Raw genomic sequence first — 19,151 nt, 5'->3', positions numbered from 1 at the left:
TCCACTGTACAGTATGCTGGCTGTAAATCTGCCAGGAGAGGATGGGGACATGTGACAGCTTTTAAATGGGAAAGAAATCCTCTTCTTTTTTTTTTTTATGGAAATAACCAATCTTTGGTGTTCTTTTTTATTTTTTTTAGTTAAAAAGGAGTGACCTATCAAGGTGAGATTTTATATATTAAATTTTATTTTCCCTATTCATGATGCTGTCAAAAAGCTTGTGATAGTCAAAAAAAAAAAGATTTTTCATAATGTTCTTTGGAAATTTGGATATTATGGTATCTGGTTTGAAGAAGTGCATTTGTTTTATTATTACTATTATTTTTTATGTGACAGGAATACAGGGTATGATTGGCCATATTGCCTATTCAAATCACATCTACTCTGTGGGGGGGGAAAAAACTGTTGAAGGAGAAATGTCAGAACTAGAGGTCCAGTAGAGGAGAAAGAGAGATTAGAGATCCTCTTTGTCTCAGAGAGAAAGAGAGAGAGAGAGAGAGAAACAGTTCCTGGTTCCATTTTCTTGTCTATATCCTATTTTCATGATGATTAAAATATGGAATAATTGCTGATTGGTTGATAAAATGTGGGTTGAGTCTCCCTGGAAGGTCCTGCAGAGATTCAGAAGGATTCTGGGGGGTCAAGACAATTTTATCCTTTAAATTTTGAGATGAAAATCATCACAAAGTGAAATTCTTCCTACACAACAAGACCCAGAACCTCAACCTCAAACTAGGGAGTAGAAAGTGTTGCCAGCGTCATCACCTTATATATTGAAATAACTGACAAAAGAACTGGATTTGCAATGATATTGTAATTTCTTAGCTGCATTATATGATAAGTCAGCTCAAGTAGAAGGCAACATAAAACACCAGACACAATCCTCCCAGCCTGCAGGCTACTGTACACATCCTCACAGAGCATCTGCATATGAAATCATGAGAGATGGCATTCAGAGAGAGTGGTGTGTGTGAGTCCTGCTCCAGTGGTTCAGCTGAAACCATCTCATGATCACTTTATGCTGCTCATCATCTCCACGTTGACATTTCCAGTCTATCAGTGGTCAGCGGCGAGACGCGGCACGTCGCGTGAGAGGATCAATCTTAAGGACGTCGCCGCTGATCACACGTGACTCGGGGGAGGAAATAAATCGCCTGTCCCCTTTAATTTCAATTTCCGTGCGTGATATATATTGTGATCACCTGTCAGATGCGGCGCGTGCGCAGTGGCGCGGGAGGCGGAGTGGAGGCTGATCGCTCTCGATCCGCTGCCCTGTGCCCTCCATCCCTCGGCGATCAGACAGACGCAGACCGGCGCTAAAAACGGGGAGGTTTCGCGGAGGATGGGGAGACGGAGCGGCTGCTGAGGAAGGTAAAACCTCCGCGGGGTTCCTCCCGGGATCCGGTGGCGCTCCGGTGTTTGACATTGTGACCGTGGAGGGTGAAGGATGCTCGGCTGCAGGATGGGAGGAGATGCGCGGGGGGGACACGGAGCGGGCAGCCGCACGGATGTGTGTTTCGGGAAATGACAGCGACGGCGGGGCTGTTTTTTTTGTTTTTGTTTTTGCGGCAATTCGTAAATGTTTTAATTTGTTTCGGAATATCTATAATATCTCCTGACATGTGTAGGCTGGACTGGCTGGATCAAATCTGAGGCTGGTCAAGGGCACAGAAAAAGCCCCGGTTATAATGTTTCCTTTATAAATGCATTTCCCCCTCAGCTGTCATCGGCTCGATCCCTCTGCGGACTACAGCGGCTATTTCAGTGGTTTTGCGTGTCTCTCCACTGCTGTCAGACACGAAGACTCCGCATATTGGTGGAGCTTTGCAGCTGTTAAGCAGCGCCTGGTAAACCACCAATCCAACACAAACTAACCTACTGGGGAGGATTACCATCGCTCGCACTGCCCTTGATGGTGGTTTAGCAAAACAAAGTATTCACTTCCCATATGATGTTTGCTGGGCCCCTACCCGGATGTGCCTGCAGTTTTTTTCCCCCTCAGAGCTCTAGATTGTGTGTTTACTCGTCATGCTGCTGCACAACACTGCATGCATGTGATCTGACACTCCTCCATTTTTTTTTTATTGAACTCAAATGCCACTCGAATTAAAAAAAGAAAAAAAAAGTCTAATTCTCTGTAGGTGGTGGGGAAACTGCCTCCTTTTCTTCTCTTTGAATGGCCATTTGTGTTGCACTTGTGGTAGCCAGGTGTAGTGAGCTGCATCTGTTGCCTCTTTTCACAGACTGGTCCGTAGCTATTTTCTTTCTGGCTGAAAGGGATCTCTGAGATTTGTCTACAGTGTGATCAAGCAGCCGGCTCTGACCCTGTCCATGGTCCTGAAGGCAGCAGCCACTGCACTGTAAATCAAAACGAGGCTGGGTCATTACAGGCTTCGTGATAAAGGATGATTGTTCCAGTCTGATTGGAAATAAGATCTATTTGTCAAGCACTGGATAGCCACAAATGCCGTTTATTATCATTTACAGTGTATTCTAAGAAAATGCCCTGTCTTGTAAAATGTGCTGTTGGCAGTTTAGAGACGTGTCCTTCTACTGTTATGTAACACTCTGATGGCCGGCTGGGCCGTCAATAGAAGTACTTGATAGACTTCAGTCTCACTGTATGTAAAGACCACAGCTGGACAGTGAATGAATGATCTTGTGTTTCCCTTTCAACATCTTAAAATGTTACTTTTATCATTCAGTTTAGTTCAGTTAAATTTTTATATTAGACATTAAAAAACTCTGGCTGCACCCATATTTTATAGCATAAACCATGGGCAGATAATAAGCCAAGAACAATATTAGACACTCTGATCATTCATAACTTAGAAATAAATGGGGAGAAACACTAGAACAGTCGAGTGGTCATCTGCCTCGACAGGTTGTGTGGAGAATGACAACAGTATATATATATATATATTTGTACAGTCCTGTTTGTGTCTGTGGCCAACAAATGTGCTCTTTTTTTTCTGCAATTTCCTGTATTTTATTCACTCAACTTACACTTCCTCTATCTTTTTGTCATGCATTCAGGAAGTCTGATGTGGATGCTGAGCCAGAAGGGAGTCCAGGCAGCAGCAGCAGCAGCAGCAGCAGCAGCAGCAGCAGCAGCAGCAGGGCTGTAGATGCCCTCTCTCCAGGTCCCGCCCCCCCTCAGGCCCCTGCGGGAGAGCCGGGACAGAGAGGAGACAGCTCCGACTCTGACTCTGACAGTCCTGTAGACTCCAGCTCCTGCGAGGGGGAAGAGGAGGAGGGGGAGGAGGAGGAGGAGGAGGAAGACGAAGAGGAGGAGGAAGACGACCCCACCATGTTTTCCTCCAAATTCCTTAGCGGGGCCAATCCCCTCAATGCGGTGTCCTCTGCTGTAAATAAGTTTAGCTTGTTTGGAGACGATGGGGAGGGGGAGAAGAAGCCACCCGGAGAACAGCAGCAAGGAGCAGGTCCTGGGAAAGATCCGAAACAGCAGCAAGGACAGCAAAAACTGGGCCAAGCCCCCCCTATGCAAAAGAACCAGCCTGCTCCAAAGCAAGGATCAGCCCAACTGCAAGGAAATGGACAGACTGGTCCCTCAAGCAAGAGTGCAGGACCACAAGCTACTCCAAAGGCAGGGACACAACCCGAAGGCCAGCTGAAAGGAGAGCCCCCCAAAAACCAACCGAAGGGTCCCGGACAGCAAGGTTCACCTAAGCCTGGAGCTCAGCAGCAAAATGTGATGAAGAGCGGGCCACAGCAAGGATCTCCAAAGGCGCCTTCTCACCAGGTTTCACCAAACACAAGGCCACAGCAAGGCCCTGCCAACACCGGCGTGCAGCAGAAGGAGCCTGCAAAGACTGGGGTGCAAGGGTCAACGAGGGTCGGGCCTGAGCCCACTAAACAACAGCAGGGATCACCTAAAGCTGGACAGCAGCAGCAGAAAGGCGCGGGGCCTCCTCCCAAGCAGCAGGCGTCTGATCAGCGCGGGCCTGTGCAGCAAGGCAGTAAAGGACCTGGTACTTCTGGCACGTCGCCAGCCGTGTCATCATCACCTGGAACAACTAAAGCGAGAGCTCAGTCGAAGTCTCTTTGCCCAGTTTGCAAAACAACAGAACTTAATCTGCATACCAAGGAGCCGCCTAACCATAAAACATGCACTCAGTGTAAGACTGAAGTCTGCAGCCTGTGTGGCTTCAGCCCTCCAGACTCTGATGTAAGTAGTGTTTAAGTATACTATACTCTTTTCTATAGAACCTATATAATCCTCTCACAGTTTAAAAACCATGATGTGTAGCAATGAAATGTTTATTTTTTTCAATTTGATGTTTTAGCACATTTGATTTACAGCATCACAGCAGTTATGCAAACTTTTGACATGTTATTTTTTACCTTACACTTCTTTTTCATGAAATAACAATGATTAAACTCTACATTGGTAAAAACTAATTTACTGTAAAGCCCTTGATTAACTCTTTATTTGAATGAAAAATCTTGTATTGACTTTGTTTTTTGATATCTCCTCATTTACGTGTTTTTTTTCTGCACATCTTCACAGGGGCGTGAGTGGCTTTGTCTTACCTGCCAAATACAGAGAGCTCAAGGAACGTCCGAGGCACCAAGACCACCCATGAACAAACCTTCACCCAACAAAACGCCTGCTTCTCAAAACCAAACGCCATCTCCCGCTGGACCCGTCAAAAAGGAAATAGACGGACCGAGTTCTTCTCAGAACATGCAGCCTACATCAGGGAAAGCTCCAGCCAAGGAGAATGTTGCTAAAGGTCAAGAAAGTAAAAAACAAGGCAGTCCAGCCCCTGTTCAAAAAATGACCCCCGAGACCCAGAGGACATCTCAAAAACCAAACCAGGCTGCTGAAGTAGGACGGAAGCAAAGCGGTGCCACTCCAGCTCCCCAGCAGGAGTCAGGGGGATTTTTTGGCTTTGGCGGTGCAAAAACTGAAGCTGCAAAGCCAGAGGAATCTGTGACTGGGAAGATGTTTGGTTTTGGGTCCTCTATTTTTAGCTCCGCTTCTACTTTGATTTCGTCTGCTGTTCAGGATGAGCCTAAAACTACGCCACCAGTTTCTCCTAAAATACAATCAACAAAAGAGAATAAGCCGTCTCCGAAACTTTCAAAGCCAGAGCAAGAGAAGAAACAAGAGCAATCTCAGCAGACAAAGGTTCAGCCAGCCAGCCCAGGAAAAATGGAAAAGCCCCCTCCAACAGGGAAATCCTCCTGTCCTATCTGTCAGATGGGACTCAACACGGGCTCAAAGGACCCTCCCAACTACAGCACCTGCACAGACTGCAAAAGCACTGTCTGCAATCAGTGTGGATTTAACCCCATGCCAAATGTCAAAGAGGTAAGACAGCTTTTTTTTATTTATTGAACAGATATCAGAGCATGGAAATTGGAAAAAAGAGGGAAACCTGTTCAGAAAAATGGCTTGAGCAGAAAAAAATTACATCTCTGTATAAGCAGTATGAAAACATTTTTGTTTGTGTTGTGATCCTACAGAAACCAGTGAGTCTGACTTGTTACGTTATCGCCTCAGTGTGTCAAAAGTTTTGTTTTCAGACACAGCTCCACAGTTGTTTTAATTGTGATATCAATATTCATTGTTTCATTGTTTGGAGGATTAATCTAAGGAGACAGGAAATCTGTTCAGAATCCTATCAGATGGTCCAGTCCAGCTTATGAAGGAGGCATGTTTAATATATTTTTTTCTCCATTAATGTGAGTGAACAGATAAGATACACCGAACAGAGATTGGGTCCAAATCAGAGCAGTGATCTTGCAATGATGTCAAATTCATTGGCTGTGAGTCACTGAGAAGGCAGTACACTGAGAGAACACATGCACGCGCACACACACACAGGCATGCATGTTAGCCACACACAGACTTGTACCTCACTGAAGGGCTGCATGTTTTTTGCACACACACGCTGAAGGGGGTATTTTTGTTATTCTTACTCTAATTCTTTGTCTGTTGAGAAAAAGAACATTCTAACAGAGAGCTAAAAGCTTGTGTTATGTGTGGAAATTTGTCTAAAAAGTGAATGTGTCTTTGTTTTTCAGGGAAAGGAGTGGCTTTGTCTGAACTGCCAGGTAAAACGAGCTGCTGGAAGTGCTGAGCTGCAAAGGGATACCCCTCCGGTTACTTCTTTAAAGAAGCCTACACCAACGCAGCCTGCACCACAGAAGACGTCTGCACCAGGATCTCCGCAGAAGAAAGAATCAACACCAGCAACACCGCCTGCTAAGGCTGAAGCGACAGACAGCCAAAAAAAGGGCGCCCCAGCTCCCGCTCAGACGGTTCCTCAAGGGAGTCAGAAGACAGGTCCTCAGAAACAACCGGATCAAAGTGGACAAAAGCAAGAGTCTGGAGGTTTCTTTGGTTTTGGTGGTCCAAAAAGTCAAACCGATGCTTCTAAGCCTGCAGAGTCAGTGACGGGGAAAATGTTTGGTTTTGGTTCTTCTTTTTTAAGCTCAGCATCCACTTTAATTTCCTCGACTGGTGATGAGCTTAAAAATACTCCTCCAGTTTCTCCTAAGATGTCTCCAGCTAAGGATTCCAAATCTCCCTCCATCAAAAAGCCTGAACAAGACAGGAAACCGGAGCAACCACAGCAAGCCCAGGGCCCACAATCCCAACCACCGAAAGGAGACAAACCTCCACCAGAGCCGTCGAAGAAAGTTCCAGCTTCGCCAGTTGTTTCCAAGTCAGGCCCGTCGACGTGTCCGCTCTGTAAGCTGGAACTCAATGTCGGCTCGAAGGATCCTCCCAACTACAGCAAGTGTACTGAATGCAAAAACACTGTCTGCAACCAGTGTGGATTTAATCCCATGCCAAATGTTAAAGAGGTAAGTTAGGTCACAGAGCAGTGCAAATATTTTGTCATGTCGACAGTGGTGGTAGTATCACATTGCGTTCATTGTACTGCGACCACTGTAATACAAGATCTAATTACTTTCTGTGTGCTTTCTAACAGGTGCAAGAGTGGCTATGTCTGAACTGTCAGATGCAGAGAGCTCTAGGAGCATCTGAGCCTCCGGGAACTCCCTTGATGAAACTACAAGCTTCACCAAATAAAGCCAATGTACCTGCCAGTACTGCAAAGAAAGAAACTTCCCCACCAGAAAAATCTCCGATGAAGAGCAGCATCCCAACACCTGCTGAATCTAAAACAAATCAGGCCTCTCCTTCAGGCTCCCCTCAGAGAAAACCACAAGCATCTCAGCCGGCAGCAAAGACTGAAGCTCCGAAAGGACCCGAAAGTCAAAAACAGGCCAGCCCGGCTGCTGCTCAGAAAGGGTCACAGCAGGATCAGAAGACAGCTCCCCAGAAACCCCCCAACCAGACAAACCAACAGGGACCTAAAAAAAGCAGCATTACATCCACACAAGAGGAATCTGGCGGGTTCTTTGGGTTTGGAGGTCCCAAACCTCACCCTGACGTTGCAAAGCCTTCTGAATCACTGGGTGGGAAAATGTTTGGCTTTGGGTCTTCATTATTCAGTTCTGCATCTACTGCAATTAACACAGCAGTCCAAGGTGAAACAAAAACAACACCACCAGTTTCACCCAAGATGCCTGCTGCGAGCGCAACCAAATCCCCGTCCGTTCCGAAAATTGAGAAGGAGAATAAAGTGAATCAAGTTCAAGAACCCAAACCCTCTCTGCTGTCGCAAACCAAAGTAGAAAAAGGGCCGCCAGAGCCGAAGAAAGATGCAGGAACTTTCCCAACCATTCCTAAGGAAGGTCCAGCAGCCTGTCCACTTTGTAAGACAAACCTTAACTTTGGCTCCAAGGAACCTCCCAACTACAACAAATGCACTGAATGCAAAAACACTGTGTGTAACCAATGTGGATTTAACCCAATGCCAAATGTAACTGAGGTAAATATTATAAAAAAAACTATTATTTTATCTCTTTAATGAAAAAAATACATTAAAATCTATCATAAACGTGATCTTGACATTCTGATGTTGTAGTTACTGAGAATGTTTTCTAATTTCATTCATCTTGTTTTCTTTTTGCAGGTAAAGGAATGGCTATGCCTCAACTGTCAAATGCAGAGGGCTCTCAGTGCATCTGAACTCACTGCACCTCCAGCGAAATCACAAACTGGAGCCAACAAAATCCCTCCAACTGCTGCCCAACAGAAAACAACAGCTCCTGGTCAAGAAGCCTTGAAGAAGGAAACATTGAAATCCGACCACCCTCCAAAGACTGAGACTCCAGTGCCTGATACATCTCTAAAGAAGGGGGGCTCCACAACAGGCTCTCCTCAGAAAACACAGACTACATCAGTAACACCTACAACTAAACCTGCTCGTGGACCAGACAGTCAGACACAGGCTAGCCCAGCTCCTGGTCAGAAAACTGAAGAAATCACGGGGACATCAGGTCCTCAGAAACAAACTGACAAGGCCGGTCAACCTGGGCAGAGCAAGGTCACCTCAAAAGCGCCGGAGACCGGGAAACAGCCCGGCCCGAAAACAGGGCCTGATGCATCGAAGACAACAGAGTCCATAGGTGGAAAAATGTTCGGCTTTGGTTCCTCTATTTTCAGCTCAGCATCCACTTTGATATCATCTGCCGTTCAAGACGAATCGCGCGCTACACCACCGGGATCTCGAAAGATGTCTGCACCACCTCAGGTCTCACCCAAGTTGTCTGCTTCACCCAAGATTTCCCCAAAAAGCACACCGACTGCATCCCCAAAAATGTCGCCTGCAAGACAGCTCAAAACACAAATGCCAGAGGAGGAGAAGAAGAAAGATGAATCCAATCAGAGCAAAGATAATAAAGCTCAGCCAGAGGTGCCAAAGACAACAACAGCGTCAAAAGTGGCTCCAGATGCAGGCAAGACCAGCTGTCCACTGTGTAAAGTTGAGCTTAATATTGGCTCCAAGCTTCCTCCCAACTACAACACCTGCACAGAGTGCAAAACCACCGTCTGCAACCAGTGTGGATTTAACCCCATGCCTGTTGGAGAGGTAAGTACATAAATATATCACAGCAGAAACGTTCTTTTTTTAAAAAACAGTTCAATTTCACACTGAGATGTTCCATACATTTGATATTTTTTGCACATAAAAGAAAAAATTCAAGATTCATATTTCTTCATAAAAATCGCCAATATTCATCATTCAGATTTTTTTTCTTGCTTTTTAAAAATGTATTGACGTCACAATGCTAACATGAGTCCTCTGATTGTTGTCCTTTGTAGGTAAAAGAGTGGCTTTGCCTGACTTGTCAGATGAAAAGAGCAGTTGCAGCTCCGGAACCTCCTACGTTGAAATCACAAATATCACCTAAAAAAGTCCCAACACCTGCTGCAGTTCAGTTGACAGACTCCAAACCAGCTGCTGCTCAAGTAAAGGAAAGTCCTGCTGTAGAGAAGAAGCCATCAGAACCGGTCCTTACACAGAGGAAGCAATCCACGGCCTCAGTGAAATCTAACAAATCTGAAGCTTCCGCTCCTCTACAGAATCAAGCCAGTACGAAACCTGTTCAAGAAAAACAGAAAGCAGCTCCTGAGAAACCGCCGGATAATGCAAATCAGCCCGGACGCAAGCTGAGTAATGCCACCGCAGCAGCACAGCAAGAGTCAGGAGGCTTCTTTGGCTTTGGAAGCAGTAAAACTCAACCTGATGCTGAAAAACCAACAGAGAAAGTAACTGGAAAAATGTTTGGATTTGGATCTTCCCTTTTCAGTTCTGCATCAACTTTGATTACCTCAGCTGTTCAGGACCAACCCAAGACAACTCCCCCTGTCTCCCCCAAGCTGTCTCCTGCAAAGGACTCTAAAACACCTGTTAAGAAAGCAGAACAAGAAAAGAAACCAGAACAACCACAAGCAAAAGATCCACCGCCAGCGAAACAATCAGCAACAGAGATGAAGACCTCAGCTTCTGGGAAAGTGGAGCAGGAAAAGAAGACTGAGTCACCACAGCTGCCCAAGACAGGACAGGAAAAAGTGGACAAAGCCCTGTCGGAGCCTCTGAAGGCCCCTGAAGTAGCAAACAGACCAGATCAGTCTGCCTGCCCACTCTGTAAGGTCCAGCTCAACATAGGGTCCAAAGATCAACCCAACTACAATACATGCACTGAATGCAAGAACACTGTCTGCAACCAGTGTGGATTCAATCCCATGCCAAATGAAACAAAGGTAAGAACAACTGAAATTTTACATTCTGTGTAAACTTGAAAATGCTCAGTCTCCTGAAAGTGTGTCTTACTTCCTTTGATGAAATGAAATGGAAGTTTTGCATGTTTTTGTGTGATACTTGTACAAATATTAGATGAGGAGCATCACTTTCAGTCACTGTCACTAGAAGAAGGGAAGTTTAGAAGACAAAAGATATCTGTAATTAAGTATTTGTTTATTTATTTATTGTAGGTAAAGGAGTGGTTGTGTCTTACCTGCCAAATGCAACGTGCTCTTGGAGAAACCCAGCCTAAAGGAGTCACTTCTGTTACCCCTGCAAAACCTCAATCGAGAGAACCCAGTCCAGCTGAAGCTGCAAAGAAACAACCATCAGCTCCTCAGTCACCCCAGAGGAAATTATCTGCAACACCACAACCAGTCACTTCTGAGGCTGCTGATAAGCCAGCGGTTAAGAAACAAGCCAGCCCGGTTTCTCCGAAGAAAATGCCACAGGAACCCCAGAAATCCGCACCACCCGACAAATCACCAGTTCAGACGAAGCAAGCGGAACGAAAGCAGAGTAATGCTGCAACGGTGACACAGAAAGACTCCGGAGGCTTCTTTGGTTTTGGCAGTGGTAAAACTCAGCCTGAAACAGAAAAACCTGCAGAGTCAGTGACTGGGAAAATGTTTGGCTTTGGTTCCTCCATCTTCAGTTCTGCATCTACATTAATTACTTCCACTGTCCAGGACCAGCCAAAGACTACTCCACCAGTTTCTCCGAAGATGACCCCTGCTAAAGAGGTGAAATCCCCTGCTGCACAAGTGAAGAGCAAGCCAGAACAACCCCAAGAGGAAAAGGCACCTCCTTTGGGGCAAACGGACAAGGATAAAGCCCCATCAAAGCCTCAGAAGGCTGGAGAAACCTCCCATGCCCCGGCACGACCTGGTCAATCAACCTGTCCACTCTGTAAGGTTGAAATGAACGTGGGTTCCAAGGATCCTCCCAATTACAACACCTGTACTGAGTGTAAAAACACTGTCTGCAACCAGTGTGGATTTACCCCCATGCCAAATGAGTCTGAGGTGAGTGAGAATCACATAAACACCACGTTGGCTTTTACACAGTGCTTTTTTTCTTTTTTCCATTTGCCTCTGTACTTATGTGTTTGAGTGGAGAGTTTGTATTTCTTACATGTTTCGTTCTGCAACATAATTTTATGAGAAGAAAACCATGTAACTTTGCAGTCTAAATACAGTCCTCAGGTGTAAAAAGCTGTTTACTAAAAAGCAATTTTAAGGATTTAATTTTTCAACTTAATTTAAGCTTTTATTTATTTAATGAAATATTTTTCACCAAAGTGGAATCAATCATGTGATTGATAGAGCTAAAAATTGGTAATTTAGATTTTTCTTTTTTTTTTAATGTGATCTCAGTAAGTTCCCACTAACACCTGTAGCATTTTTTTTTCTCCATCAATTACCTTTTTTAAAGCTTCAAAAGTCATGACTGGGTTAATTGTTGACATAGTTACTGTTGAATATGTGGTCTGTGGCTATTGCAGACACCTCACCACAAGCCCATAAAAAAAAAATAGAAGCATGCTAACCTTTGTCCACGTTTTAGAATTTATTTCTTTACCATTCTGTAATATTTCCATTGCTTCTGCAAAGCTCACTTTTTCTTCCTGGTGCTTTACCGATGCATGACACGAATAAACTCTAATATAATGTGGTTTCTTTGCAGATGAAAGAGTGGCTGTGTTTGACTTGTCAGATGCAAAGAGCCATCAAAGCAACTGAATCAATACAGCCTCCTCTGATGAAACCTCAGGCATCACCCAGCAAAGTGTCCACAACTGCTTCCACTGAAAAAGATGCTGCTGCCAGCCAAAAGAAAGACACAGAAAAAGTTGAAGCTTCACGCAAGAATGAGGATAAGCCGACGCCGGAAGCAACGCAAAAGAAATTGGATGTCAGAGAAGACACGACTCCTACTCCAAAACTTGTAAAAGACAACCAAGCTGCTATTTCAGCTCCAAAAAAAGAGGAGAAAGTTCCCGCCCCAGGACCCAAAGGGGTTGCAGCCGCCACTGCACCTCCAAGCAAAGAAATAGTGACTGCAGACATAAAGCCACCTCAGTCTGCTCCTGCTGCCCCAGACTCCACAAAACTCGAAGGCTCAGCCAAACTAGTTTCAGAAATAAAAGAGCAGAAAGATGGAAAGGTTGAGAAGCCAGTTGATAAAGTAAGAAAATCCTCGGACGGACAGCCCCAACAAGCCCCTATGAAGATCTCAGAACCAGATGAACCGTCAGCTCCCAAAAATGCTTCACCAGCAGCAGAGAAAACCAATCAAGAATCAGAAGGCTTCTTTGGATTTGGCAGTCCTAAGTCTCAGCGTGCCGCCTCAAAAGCAACTGAAGCTGTGACTGGGAAGGTGTTGGGATTTGGATCTTCTCTCTTCAGCTCAGCATCCACTTTGATAACATCTGCAGTTCAGGAGCAGTCGGTACCGAGCACCCGTAAAATGTCTGCCCCGCAGGTCTCTGGAAGAACGTCAGAATTACAGACTTCACCAAAGTCCAGCCCTCCAGTTTCTCCAAAGAAACCTGTACCAGGGACCCGGAAAATGTCGGCCCCACAAGTCTCTGGCAAAATGTCAGAATTAAAGATATCTCCAAAGTTCAGCCCTCCCGTTTCTCCAAAGAAGGAGAAAGAAAAGGATTTAAAACCAGATGCTGATCAAAAACCACAGGTGGAAAAGATCACAGCTCAGCCTGAGCAGGTCAAAACTCCTGCATCAGAAGAGACCGCAGGAGATAAATGTCCATTACAACCTGAAAAAGCCGAGGCTGCCACGAAAGTGGGTGAATCTACGTGTCCGCTTTGTAAGGTGGAACTTAACATGGACTCCAAAAGTCTTACCAACTGGAGCACTTGCACTGAATGCAAAACTGTTGTCTGCAGCAAGTGTGGATTTAGTCCCATGCCAAACTTAACAGAGGTAATTACATTAGAAACAAAACATGCCATATTTTTGTTGTAAAAATGTGTAACGAATGAATGAACAAATGAAATTTCAGTATCCATAACTCATAACATGTGCATGTTTTGTGTTTTTGTGCCTTTTCAGGTGAAGGAGTGGCTGTGTCTCAACTGCCAGATGCAGAGAGCCCTTGGTGCTTCTGAGCCTCCAGGCCTTCCTATGATGAAACTACAACCCTCGCCAAGCAGAGAGGTTCCTGTCGCCACACAGAAGGCAGAAACCTCAGTGTCTACTCCGCAACAAGACACCTTCAAGCAAGATGCGGCCAAAACTGAGCCTGCGGCTGTTGCTGCAACAAAGAAGGACGACTCGTTAGTCCTGAGCACACAAACAAAGGAGGATGCTCCAAAAGATGCTCCTTTGCCTGACAAAACCATTTCTTCCACTGTCACAAAGACTGACGTTTCACCAGCTTTATCAAAGTCTTCAACAGAGATCGCGAAAGGACAGCCCAGTGTACCTCAGCAACAAGCTCCACCAGTTCAGACTTCTTCTAAGCCGGCTGCTTTGCCAGATACAAAGAAGGAAAAGTCACCTCCACAACAGCCTCCAAAAGCAGAGGTCACTCCAGCTAAGTCTGTAACACCACCCGTTCAGCCGGCGAAGCAGGAGTCAGGAGGCTTCTTTGGCTTTGGTGCTCCTAAAGCTCCGCCCACTGCGGCAAAACCTGCAGAGTCTGTAACAGGGAAGATGTTTGGCTTTGGTTCATCTTTCTTGAGCTCAGCATCCACTTTGATAACTTCTGCTGTCCAGGATGAACCTAAGACGACACCACCGACTCCACGGAAGATGTCTGCAGCAGGCAGCGTCTCCCCGAAAGCTACGCCACCCGTATCGCCTAAGATCACGCCTGCAAAGGACTCCAAGCCACCTGTTACACAGAAGCCAGAGGCGCTGCAACAACCTCAGCCTGCTCCACCAGCACAGGCCAAAGCAGAAAAAGCTCCATCAAAGCCTCTTCAACAGCCACCATCTCCTAAAACACAACCTTCTAAAGACACCAAGCTGCCCGCTGTCCAGAAAACTGAGGGAAATAAGGCGGAGATGGCACAACAAGAAAAGACACCATCAACACCTCAAGTGGACAAAACTCCTGAACTCGATAAGAAACCAGCAGAGGCCCAAGCTGCTCTGAAGGCAGATCAATCCATCTGTCCACTCTGTAAGATCAAGCTCAATATGGGCTCTGCAGAGCCTCCGAACTACAACACCTGCACAGAATGCAAGGCGACTGTCTGCAACCAGTGTGGATTTAACCCGATGCCAAACGTGTCTGAGGTAAATTCTATAATCACAAGTAACATTTACTGTTTTTGAATGTTTGCATTCTTTTGGTGATGGGTTTGAATTAGAATTGTGAACATTGATTCATTTCTCTAGAGCTCAGTAGTGACCATTTACTAGCTATAAATATATTTTGGATACGACAGTTACAGTATGTGGCAGGAGTTTGACTCTGCTGCCTCGTGATATCAGGTGAAGGGTTCATCCAAGGTCAACCCTGGATGGGATGCCAGTCCAATAAAGAGCTAAGACAAAAACACTCAAAATTCCCACAGACATATTCAGAGCGACAGTCTCTTTACAGTGAGCAGCTAATCATAACAAGCACATCTTTGGACTGTGAGAGGAAACTGGAGTTCCAAGAAAAATCTTCCACAGACTCACAGAGAACATTCTGTTCAATTCAGTTCAATTAAGTTTTATTCTTAAACTTTTTCTCAGATATTGTCGACCATTTACCTTGAAGTCTAGGATAACATTTTAGCTTGGCAGAATAAACTGCATAACACCTGGCATTGAATTTAGTTCAATTTAATTTAATAGAGGGGTTAAAATTGTAGATTCAGAACAAAAAAACCTGTGTTGAAATCTGTACTGGGGCCTTTTTTACATATTCCTCCTCTGCCTGTGTGTGATTTCCTCAGTTTTCCAACATCCTCCCACATTCAAAAGACAAATTAGTGAATCTAAATGGGCAGTAGGTGTGAATAAATATGAGTATGTGTGTGTATTTTTTGTGCTAATGCTCTGGTGCCATGGTCTGGGTGTACTTTGCCTGTCACCCAGAGTCAGCCCTCTGTCGTAGTTTGGCAACAGCGTGACAACAAATAAAAAACAACACAGGAATACATTTTTTTCCCAACAAATTTCATGATTATTTGTTTTGCTCAGTAATCATCTGTGAATAAATCTATGTCTAATGGAGTATAGAGCTTGAAATGCTTTGCACTATGCAAAGCCAGGAGCATAAAAAGGCTAAATTGCTGTATAAATCTTTTTGTTTGTTTGTGTCCTAAAAGAACATGCTGATTGTATTTTCCTCTCCTTGTTTAGGTGAAAGAATGGCTCTGTCTGAACTGCCAGGTGCAGAGAGCCCTAGGAGCTGCTAAAGAGCCTGCTGGACCTGCTGTAGCGAAACGACAGCCCTCGCCAAGCAAGGTTTCTACACCGCCAAGCTCTGTGCAAGAGAAACCGAAAGAGAGTCCAGAAGTGCAGAAAGAGCTCACTAAAGCAACCCCACCGAAAGAGCAGGCCACTGAAGCGAAGGGTCCCATGCCAACTGCAGCCCAGAAGGTGGTGGAAGCACCAAAGACAGAGACAGTTTCGGCTGCTGGAAAAGGAAAACCTCAGGATGTGGCTGGCCCGAAGCAGCCAGCGGCAAAGCCTGCTCAAGTGCAGGATTCTCAGACCACCAAGACAGAGGTGAAACCGCAAGCGCAACAGGACACAAAACCAGTGAGCCAACCTTCCAAACCTGCACCGGCACCGTCTCAGCCGGTTAAGCAGAATGAAAAGCCATCCACACAACAGCCTCCGAAAGCAGGAACCACTCCAGCTAAATCTGTAACACCACCCGTTCAGCCTGCAAAGCAGGAGTCAGGGGGCTTCTTTGGCTTTGGTGCCCCTAAAACTCCGCCTACTGCTGTAAAATCTGCCGAATCGGTGAAAGGAAAGATGTTTGGCTTTGGGTCATCCTTCCTGACCTCGGCGTCCACTTTGATAACTTCTGCTGTTCAGGATGAACCTAAAACTACACCACCGACTCCACGGAAGATGTCCACCACGGGCAGTGTCTCTCCTAAGATTACGCCCCCAGTGTCTCCTAAGATGGCACCTGCAAAGGACACTAAACCACCTGTGGCACAGAAATCAGAGCCACCTCAGGCTAAGCCTTCGACCCCGGCACCAGGAAAAGTAGAGAAAGCTCCGCCACAGCCTCCAAAGCCCACAGAAGCAATTCAGAGTGCTTCTAAAGCAGGTCTCTCCACCTGTCCGCTGTGTAAAGTTGAGCTGAACGTGGGCTCTAAGGATCCCCCCAACTACAACACCTGCACTGAATGCAAGAACACTGTCTGCAATCTCTGTGGATTTAATCCAATGCCCCATACAGCAGCGGTAAGTGTCATAAATATTGTTGTTCATGCATATTTTTCCCTTGGGTTCCCTGAGTCTCTGTACCTGTCAGTTAAGCTGTCATGGGTTCAGCTAAACGATAATCATTACATGGTGTCATTGATATTACAAGGACAGGAGCAACAGTTGTTAGTATTCAGTTCAGCTGCTGGGCAGTCAGATGTGAGTCGTGGCTTCAGAATGACAAAAAGATCGGGCACTTTCTCCATGTGCACAGGTTACAAAATCACTCACAACCTGAGCATTCTGAAATGCACATCTCCATATTATCAGTGGAACGTAACAGAATCAGCTCACAATGAAATACATCCATTTTTAAGGCACCTGTTGTCGACTGAAGCTCATCATTATATCTTGAGGTTAATGCTGTTTCTTCTCCTCTACTGGAGAGTGAACAATGAAGTACTGCTTATCTCTTTCACCCCATTGTGAGAACATTATCACTCCTTGTTTGGACTTGGTGGCCTGTTTGTGTGGATGCGCTGGTGCTATCTCCCATATTGCCTGTAGGTGTGAATGTGAATGTGTGACTGCTTGTTTCTCTGTGTTTGCCCTAATGAATTAGCAATGTGAACAGAATAAAAAGGGTTCATGCTATCTCCACCGAGTGAATTCTGAACATAGCTTGTTCACTTTGCTTGCACATTCCCATCTCTCATCTCAAAGTAATATTTCGAATCCTGCAGTTAGTGCTCTTGACTAATCCCAGGCTTGCTGGCTGATCTGTGTGGAATTTGCTCGTCCTTGTACTTGTGCTTTCTCCAGATACTCTGATCTCCTCTTACAGTCCATAGAAATGTATATCCGGTGAATTGGTGTTTCTAACTTCTGAACTGCTGTGAATATGCATGACTGTCTCTCTTTGCTCCATGACGGAGTGGCGACCTGTCCGGGGCGTGCCTTGCCTTTGCTAATTGTCAGCTTGGATCGGCTCCAGGGCCCTGCGTCGATAAGCTGGACAAAGCTGCATAGACGATGAAGGGATCGTTGTACTGTTGAGAGCAGTTTGTGTTAGCACATACTGAAGCATGTCAATAACACCGCCAGCCCTTCTTTAAGTTCATGTACCGTATATCCAAGCACAACATATCTTAGGTTAAAGCCAGCAAAATGCCGCGACATCCATGTGGTTTATTCTTCTTTGACATGAAAAGTCAGAAAGCTGGAGAGTGAAACACCATGCTGGTCATTTCCATTGTTGTTTGTTTCTCTTGAAATCTAGTGGACTATTAGACAAAGGTGCGACAGCACACTGTGAAGCTTTTTTAGAGGCTTCAGTTTTAAATGATTAACTTTTAATAACCTACCAAATGCAGTTTACATGTTGACGGGCGATTGTGGCCATCTCTGCTCTGGAGAGGCCAGAATTATTACATAACTACTCATGAGACGAGCGCTTTAGCAGACCGGCAGCCCCCTGAAAACGTATTAAAGTGATTGAGGGTTGTGCAACAGCATTAGTGTGATGGGATCTGATGCCATGGGAGAGCAGGGAATCTCCAGCCCCCGTGAGAGATTTGAGATGGCAAAGCCCTGCGATATGCCAATAAGCAGAGGTGAAACGGATTATGACCAACACGACACACTGCAGTACATTAGAACAGGAGACATTACTTTTCAGGCCATCTGCTGGTTCACAGAGCAGTGGCTCCCTGTAATTCAACAATATCGGAATAATTGTATGTAGGCTGCAATAAAACATGTTTCTGCTTTCCCTCACATGGAGGTCATGTAGTTTAATGCAACGCTGTTCCTTCCTGCATTGAATTTATCCCTCCATAGGACTGCTTTTTGTGGTCATATTATTTACTGTTCATGCAGGAGATCATTTTTTTCCCAAAATGATATGATACAACTATTTTCCATTCCGACATGCTGTAAAAGACAAAGCATTCTGTGCTGACAGTTATTTTTTAAAGAATGAGAATAATCTTAAATGCAGACCTTATCTCTGTATTATACTCATGCATTATATTTTTCCGCATTTACCGGGTTCTCGGAGATGGACAGCCACATGTGCAGTCCAAATGGCACACCATTATAGAGGAATAACTGAAATAGTTTTGGCTCTTACGTAATTGACAGTTTATTTTTGTTGACACCATCGAGGGGAAGAGCCCGAGGGTCGAGGTTGGATGGGGGAAGGGATAAGCATAAATGATTGCGGCTGTGTGTACGACATAAATTCATTCCTCTTAATAGCTCAGGAAACCAGAAATAGCTTGGCCTAAACACATCTGAACAGAATAAGCTGCCCAATGACCTGCTTTAACCAGTGTGGCTGTGATTTTTTTTTTTTTTTGTCCTCTATCTTGGATCTGTGCGGCTCTTTTAGGGAGGAGCACAGAATTGACTCCTTTTAAAATATGAAAAGGTCTATAAAGGTTGACAAAAAAGGAGGCCGCTTTGGTAGAAGTGAGTGCTGGCAGCAAATCTGTCCATTTTCCTCCTGCCTGTTCTGCTTCAGCTGATACCATCAAAAGCCGCGGAGTGACTGTTGTCTCATAAGTAGGGCACACGTGTGTCACCCATTGCCAGCGAAAGCTTCCTGTG

The 19,151-nt window shown here is 45.2% G+C and overlaps 1 protein-coding gene across 1 annotated transcript in view; it reads left to right on the top strand.

The window, feature by feature from the left end:
• The first annotated feature begins 1,215 nt into the window (after positions 1-1,215).
• pclob (piccolo presynaptic cytomatrix protein b) overlaps positions 1,216-19,151 on the top strand; it is a 53,315-nt gene continuing 35,379 nt past the window's right edge. Inside the window, exons 1-12 of the mRNA XM_030095858.1 lie at positions 1,216-1,371; positions 3,037-4,189; positions 4,532-5,338; positions 6,055-6,840; positions 6,969-7,874; positions 8,019-8,978; positions 9,212-10,153; positions 10,385-11,218; positions 11,880-13,139; positions 13,269-14,072; positions 14,226-14,459; positions 15,519-16,580. Coding sequence (XP_029951718.1) covers positions 3,311-4,189; positions 4,532-5,338; positions 6,055-6,840; positions 6,969-7,874; positions 8,019-8,978; positions 9,212-10,153; positions 10,385-11,218; positions 11,880-13,139; positions 13,269-14,072; positions 14,226-14,459; positions 15,519-16,580 — 9,474 coding nt within the window. The 5' untranslated portion in view covers positions 1,216-1,371; positions 3,037-3,310. The remainder of the gene's footprint in view (positions 1,372-3,036; positions 4,190-4,531; positions 5,339-6,054; positions 6,841-6,968; positions 7,875-8,018; positions 8,979-9,211; positions 10,154-10,384; positions 11,219-11,879; positions 13,140-13,268; positions 14,073-14,225; positions 14,460-15,518; positions 16,581-19,151) is intronic.

This window comes from Salarias fasciatus, chromosome 7 (genome assembly GCF_902148845.1).
Source record: "Salarias fasciatus chromosome 7, fSalaFa1.1, whole genome shotgun sequence".
NCBI classification, from domain to species: Eukaryota; Metazoa; Chordata; class Actinopteri; order Blenniiformes; family Blenniidae; genus Salarias; species Salarias fasciatus.
Note: the sequence above shows the minus strand (reverse complement) of the source record. Positions and strands in the feature narration are given on the sequence as shown.